This window comes from Lactuca virosa, chromosome 8 (genome assembly GCF_052849685.1).
Source record: "Lactuca virosa cultivar CGN04683 chromosome 8, Lactuca_virosa_CGN04683_v6, whole genome shotgun sequence".
NCBI classification, from domain to species: domain Eukaryota; kingdom Viridiplantae; phylum Streptophyta; class Magnoliopsida; order Asterales; family Asteraceae; genus Lactuca; species Lactuca virosa.
This window is the reverse complement of record NC_136433.1, coordinates 321063102-321070875: the sequence shown is the minus strand read 5'-3', so window position 1 is coordinate 321070875 and position 7774 is coordinate 321063102. Positions and strand designations below refer to the sequence as shown.

General features: G+C 39.4%; 1 protein-coding gene across 1 annotated transcript; it reads left to right on the top strand.

The window, feature by feature from the left end:
• The first annotated feature begins 5419 nt into the window (after positions 1-5419).
• On the top strand, positions 5420-7561 carry LOC145134065 (exocyst complex component EXO70C1-like). The gene is made up of 2 exons (XM_079068988.1): positions 5420-7292; positions 7419-7561. The coding sequence occupies exons 1-2, from the start codon at positions 5423-5425 to the stop codon at positions 7532-7534; spliced, it is 1986 nt and encodes a 661-aa protein (XP_078925114.1). The 5' UTR covers positions 5420-5422; the 3' UTR covers positions 7535-7561.
• Positions 7562-7774: the final 213 nt, after the last annotated feature.

The window sequence follows — 7774 nt, the reverse complement described above, 5'->3', positions numbered from 1 at the left end:
CCAACTCCTGAAAATTCTGATCGATTCTCCCCCACGTGGATTCGACGAAGCTCTCTTATCCCATAAGTCCGATGGATTCCCAACCCATCAAACGTCATATAGCATGAACCGCCTATGACCTGCGCTTACTAATACCAGCATTCCATTACTAGCCAATCTCAATGATAGCCCAACTCCTGAAATCCAGAAGAATATTCCTTGAAATCTTAGCAAGTCCGATAGCTCCAATCGCCTCCCATGATACCTCACCAATTCCTTGAGTTCTTACATTGGAGACTAAAACCATAACCCTTGTTCTGAACTGGTGAATCTTCACCCCAAATTCCATCCTCAAAGAATTACTGAATTCTAACCCTCTACAACCCATGCGAACATAAAACTCCCTTGACATTTCCAATGAGCAATCAACTCATGCACTGACACCACCATCTTCCTGCTACCGCTCCTCTCCTAGCAACGGTAGTGTTGAACCCCAAAAGTTCTTCCATATACGACTTCCGATCCCACCAGATCAAAAGATGAAACAACGGAACCCTGAACAAGGTTCCTCCAAACACTACCCATGTATTGATCCTATCGAGAACCAAAATAACAACCGAACACACTGAAACCCGCTCAACAAGATACGACCCACTAATGATTCAGTGGAGACTCTCAACATGCAGAATGACATATAACAATCTTTGATAAGCCATACAATAGTAGAGAACCAACACGAGATATTGCTTACCCAGACCCAAACAAAATTCCAAAGCAATACAAATTTCCGATAACAACCCAGAAGAAATCATAAGATAACATACCCGCAAAAGCATATGAAGGTATCCTAACCTCCTCCTTCCGGGTTACCCCGACCATCCTGAGGACATGGTGCAAAACTCACCTCCGATCCCAAATGACAAGACTAACAACAGGATCCTCCTTCCTGAAGGATTATAGGGATCCACAAGCTTTGGGCTCCACATGAGCCCCCAACTGCCCCACTATAATCTCGGCCCGAAAGGCCCCGAGATGATCATCCAAGAGCTCCAAAATACCTTCCTTGACTGAACCATAGACCAAAGGTATCCATTCCAAAATACCGCGAGTAATCTCTGATGAGATGAACTCCCGGCTCTACGCATCGATCAGCTCAGTACCTACACCTGAGCCAGAACCAGAACCTGATCCCCCCTTCCGGAGTGCTCAACCCATACCGAAATCCACATGCGAATGATCAGAACATACCCAAGAATCCTCATCTCACAGGCTCCCTAGATTCTCCAAGACTCTCCCCGATTTGAGTATGGATCCTATGCTTTCAGTAGTACGGGCCCAATACTACCTTCCACACCTATCCATACTTTCCTCAAGAATCCTACCAAATCCTCTAAGTCACCTTCTCAATCCATACACCAAACAGTCACTAACCATCACAACGAAACCCACTGAAGCAATTCCCTAAGCTTTCCTAGGTTCCCGACCTCACCCTGCCATCAGCTGTTGAAGAACTCCCCATAATGTCAATTAGCTACCTCATGAACACAATCACATGCAACAAGGCTCAGATAATCCTTCGATTAAAAGATTCATCCCTACAACGGTTAGACTCAAACGAGAGTTGCGTAATAGGGTCAAATCCACCACTCTAAGATTATTCAACCTTTATTACATGTGACTTAACATATTCACTTAATAGCTAATTCACATCACTTAAGAGTCCCAAAAAGCACAAAGCAAGCAGCATTCGTGCAGTATCACTCCAATCCATAGAATAATCACGAGCATCCAATCCCACATACTACAACTCATATTAGGAGCTCCCACTCCCACTATTGATTGCCTTACGCACACAAGTTTTACCCAATCTAGCATCCCATGCTTCCTAGGCTACATGGCATCATATATCAGGCCAACCTGTCACTGGCTAATTAGAACTAGCATGCAAGTCTACAAGCTCATATAATAGGCATACAAGGCATCTCTCCTAGCATTCTATCATGCAAAAACTAAGCAGATCCTTAGCCCTATATAGCATGTGATTCACAAATTCATAAATCAGATAATACAAGATAGCATGTATGGGTATTTTGGGAGAAACTTACTTAAGCTCGGCTGATTGCACGCACCACACCCTTTCTTATCTTAGAAAACTCTTTTCTTAAAAATACTTTTCTTTTTGAAAACTTTACCAAATCCTCAAGTTGAGTTCAGACACACCCGAGAGTATGTCTGAATCCCTCAAACCAAGGCTCTGATACCAACTTGTAATGTCCCAAAAATAATAAAATAAAATTTTTGTTTTTAGATTAATAAATTGTTAATACATAACATTTCCACAAAACAAGGGGTAATCAATATTTATCAAAACATCATCCGATCAGAGTAAATCACAGAATAAGGAAACATGAGGTGTGTGCTCTGCAATCATCCCGAGCTCTTCTATTTGAAAACCAAAGACCTGAAATATAAACTGAAACCGTAAGCACAAAACTTAGTGAGTTCCCCAAGATACCACATACCACATATACATAAATCACATACTGGGCCCCCGTCCTTCATTGAGCCTCACCCGGTATCGAGTCCCACTTGGCCTCGGGCCTTTCCCGGCATCAAGCCTCGCTCGGCTTCGGGCCCCGCCCGACATCGAGCCCCGCTTGGATAACAGATCTATCAATTACTAGGCCCCGCCTGACATTAGGCCCCACCCGATACATACATAATCATATAAACATATAGTTTTACTAGAACATACAATAATCACCAAGACCATAGCATACCATACAGTCATCGAGCCCCGCTTGGCATCGGGCCTCGCCCGGTAAGCATAAAAACACATACTGATAACTAGCATACAATGTACTCATCAGGCCCCGCCTGGCATTGGACCTTGCCCGGTAAGCATACCATACATACACATGAAAGTGTCACACAAACATCTAGCATCCCAACATATAAACCATGAGCCGACATTGGTGCCTTCGACCCGCTAAACCCAGTGAGGAAACTCACCTCGCACTGCCGAATCACACTGATTATCCTTGGCTTCTGGTCCAAGAGTTCCCTAAGCTATCAATATCAAATAACATCCAATTAAAATTGGATTTCAATCCATAATCACCAATCCACAATTAGGGTAAAAAGACCATTTTACCCCTTACCTAGTTCGGTCCAAGACTAAAGCCCAAACCTACAATCCAAAGGCCCAAAATATCCCATGGTCAACCCTGATCAAACTTCTGGTCAAAGTCAAAGTCAACAATCCATGTTGACCAAACACGCCGTGTTGCCCCTTGGTCACGTCGTGTTCTAACGACATCCAAAAAGTTGGGAAAATCCCAGCCAACACGCCGTGTTGACTTAGAAACACGCTGTGTTTGCCGAAGTTCCAACAGCTTAACACATTAGGTTGTTTTTCTTCGATTCCAAGAGCTCCAAAGCTCAGATCTAGTCCATAAAATGGTGCAGAAGGATAAAGTTTCCAACTTGATCAATTGGGACTACCCAAAAGGTTTAAAACTCAATTCATGAAGCTTATTAATGAAAGAGATTAAAAAACAAGCACTTAATCCTTAAAATCTGAAGTCCATCCTTTCCAAAAGAGATTCAAACACCAAAACCATCCCAAAGGTTGGTGCTTTATAGACATACATGTCCAATGCATGTCTTAAACACATATTAGGTCAAAATGGGGATTTATGACCTAATCTCTATGCATGACATCAAAACTTGATTATAATCCAAATCCAAAACACTACAAGGTCACCTTGACCTGGAGATTCATAAAGTTGCAAACATTATGAGATCTAACCATTCCATAATTCAAGAACAAGAAGCTAAAGGAACAAAAATCAAGATCTAACAACTTGAAATGATAAAAATTGAGTCTTGTACACTTACAAAAGTCCAGAAGAATGCCATGGTGGAGAATGGGGACTTGCTTTCCTGATCTTTGCTTCCTTCCTCCTCATTCTTCCTTATAAGATTCAAAAAGCACCAAAATAGCTCTAAAAATATAGGAAGATGATTCGAGTTTCTTTCAGGGCTCGGGGACTGAGGATAGACAAACCCTGGCCATCTTATTCCTTTAAATAGGGAGCAAAAACTTAGAAGATTAGGGTTTTCATTCCAACCGTCAACACGCCGTGTTCCAAGAGGCAACATGCCGTGTTGACCTTATCTAGACACGTCGTGTTGGTTCCTCCAACACGTAGTGTCCAATCATCAAAAGGTTATTATTCCCAAAAATTGATCATCAAGATTCTGGGTGTTACATTCAATCTCACGAAGTTTGGACACTTTCACAAAAACAAGTCGAATCACCGAAATCGGGAATCCTCCGACATCGCACTTCAAATACTTCGATCTAGCCTCATGAGAAGTCATTAACTGATCAATGTATAAGCTATAATAGCATTGTCTATGCTTTATGTTTATCATATTTGTTGTTTCTATTTATAATTTTAGATAGTTGGTAAAGTAATTAAGCTAATAACTACTCATAAGTATAAAAGGTCTCTGATATTATCAATAATATTTTACTTTGATGTGTGTAATGCAAGATTCAATGGGGACAAAAAAAAAGAATATCAATTTTAAAAAAAAAAACATGTAACAAGTCTAAATGTGTATTGTGAGATAAAAAAAATTAGGTCTGGTTCCAAGGTAAAAAAATAATATCATGTTTGATCTCTAATGTGAGGTCAAGTATGATGTAAAGTCAAAAAAAGTTTTCTGAAATAGGAATGTACTTTCTGAATTGACTATTTAAACAGCAATATACTTAAAAAAATGTCTTTTTAAAATCATTTTAATTATTTTATTTTTTAAAGTCTATTAATAGTATCATATTTTCTAAAATGGAAGTTTTTATAACAATGGACTTTCAAAATAAATTATTCTTGATGTTTATTTGTGCAACATACTTTCTAAAACAAAAGTTGTCTTATATAAATTATGTTACATCGTTGTTTTTGTATATATAGACAAGCAGTCATGACGATGTATTAATATTTATATTCAATTTTACAATAAAAAATGCATATATATAACTTTGATAAAATTTAATATAACAAATGTCAAATGGTTATGATAAGTAATTTGGTAAAAGGTAAGTTATGTATTGCATATATTAATAAGAGGATTATACTTAAAATATCAAATCAAATCAAATCATCGTTGCAAATAGAATTTCAGTCGTGTTTTTAGAAATTAGAAATTAATATATAAGATTAGTAAAAATGATAATCATTTTGAATGAAATTCGCATGGCAGTTCTCAAATTCCAACGCTGGACCGTAAAACTCAAAATGGGACACACCATCCTTTTTAATCGGACCAAACAACCATATGAAATTAATTCCCAAAAATAGGAAATTGGGATGTTCCACCACCCTCCTTCTTCTCCATTTTCATTCATCTATTCATCCCATACAAAAGTTTAATGGAAAAAATCTATAGCGGTAAGGTTAAGAACCGACGGAAATCTTACGTGGACGTGACTAAGCTCCCTGATGATGATATTACCGACGCGTCTGACGCAGGGGATGATGTCGAAGATGAATCGTTGTTGCATCTTGATCTTCAGCAAATCTCCATCGACATTGATCAATTCACCGACGAGTTGTCTACCGTCGACGAAAAGGAGATCTCACCTGAAATTCCTGATACTGTTAATACCTTCGTTGGGATCATAGAATCAAGGATTAATAAAAGATACAACTCAATACAACCTGGCTCCAGATTTGCTAATTTGACGGAGGAAGACGAGTTTTTCATAGAAGCCATCAAACGTTTATCAAAACTGAAAATCGTTTTGGGTGAGTTCCCAAATTCGTCATCCTTTAATAAGGTCAGCAAGGTCCTTCAGCAAGCGATGGTTCTCATGGAAGAAGAGTTCGGGGCTTTGTTACAAGATTGGACAACTCCTACTGAACCAATATCGAAATCTAAGTCTTCTTCCTCAAAATCGGATCCTCTCCCTACGCTAACACCTGAGACTTCATACTCAAATAACGAACAAGATTTTCCAGGGTACACAGAAGAAAACATTACTCTGATGAACAAAATTGCATCTCTCATGATCCCTGCAGGGTACCAATACGAATGTTGTCAGGTGTATAGTACGATGCGGAAAGATGGATTAAATGAGCAAGTCAAAAGGTTTGAATTTGAAAAATTTAACGTTGAAGATGTTCCAAAATTGAAATGGGTGTCGCTTGAACCAGATATAACACGATGGATTAAATTAGCCAACCATTGTTCCAGCGTCCTTTTCCCCGCCGAAAGGAAGCTTGGTGAGACTGTGTTTTCCGAGCACCTTAAGGTTTTCGCAACCTTGTTTATCAACCTCCTCCGTGGTGTTACCACGTTACTTGTTGAATCTGTGACTGTTGTAGCAACGGCAAAGCCCAAGGCAAAGAGGTTGCTAAAATTCCTCGAAATGTACGTAGCGATCCGTGATCTTGGCGACTCCATTGATGACTCGGATTCCAGCAACGTGAAACTAGAAGAATCTTGCAGCCTCACGTCCGAAATATCATCTGCCACATACATCATCGGGCAAGTCGTCCTCAACATGTTCAATGATCTAAAGAGCTCCATCAAGAACGATGCCAACAAAACTCCCATCCAGGGAGGCGGAGTACACCCCACCACACGCTACGTCATGAACTATATAAAATGCGCATTTGACGAGTACCAACACATATTGGAATACGTGTTCCGAGAACACACCAAACTAGCGGATGACGACACCGAGGAGGAGTCTTCAATATTGTCGAAACAATTATTGTCTGTGATCCAGCTGCTAGACAGTAACCTTGAAACAAAGTCAGCACTTTACAAAGACGCATCATTGGGGTACATATTCCTGATGAACAACGACCGGTTTATATTGCAAACCGTGAAGGAGATGAAGGGAGTGCTTGGAGATAATTGGTGTCGGCGGAAGTCATCAGATGTGAGGAACTACCACAAGAGTTACCAGAGGGAAACATGGAACAGGCTACTACAATGCCTTACACAAGAAGGTGTCCAAGTCAAAGGGAAGCCAAATAGACGAATATTGAAAGAGAGGTTGAAGAATTTTAATGCAATGTTCGACGAGATATACAAGACCCAAAGCACATGGGTGGTGAGCGATGATCAGTTGTTATCCGAGATTAGGGTTTCCATAACTGCAGTCGTCAGTCCAGCGTATAGGTCATTTGTTGGCAGGTACAAGCCACAGTTTGAAGGAGCAAAGAGCATCGATAAGTACATCAAGTATCAACCTGAAGATGTCGAAGCAATGATTGAGACTTTATTTGAAGGTAAACTATGTATTTACTATTTATTATTATCATTAATCATTTCGCATAAAGTTTGTTAATTGTTTTATTTGCATTTTGCTAAAATGTTTTATTAATTATATGACATGAAACTATCCAACCTACAAGGCACGGAGAAGGTGGACAATCAAATGAACTCTATACAAGCTGTATCAACGGTGAAGCAAACCACAGGGGCTTTCAAGAATCTACTTAAGAGTTATAAAAACGTGGGACTTATGTAATACTTAACACAACAATAGCTTTGATTAGATAGCATCTAGTGAAATTTTAGTTAATTAGTTACCTTTCCTTTCACATTTGTATACTAGTATAGATATGTATGTATATAGGAGGACAATGTGAATACAACAAAAGGTTTCAAGGACTTACAACAATAACAAAACAATGGTGTTGTAAAATACGACGGATCCAAATTGACTTAAATAATATTAGCTCAATGCGGAATGGGATCAAAAATTATC

Coding starts and splice junctions, on each gene's coding strand:
- LOC145134065 (XM_079068988.1), top strand. CDS start 5,423: ATGGAAAAAATCTATAGCGGTAAGGTTAAGAACCGACGGAAATCTTAC. Junction 7,293..7,418: donor GATTGAGACTTTATTTGAAG/GTAAACTATGTA, acceptor CCAACCTACAAG/GCACGGAGAAGGTGGACAAT.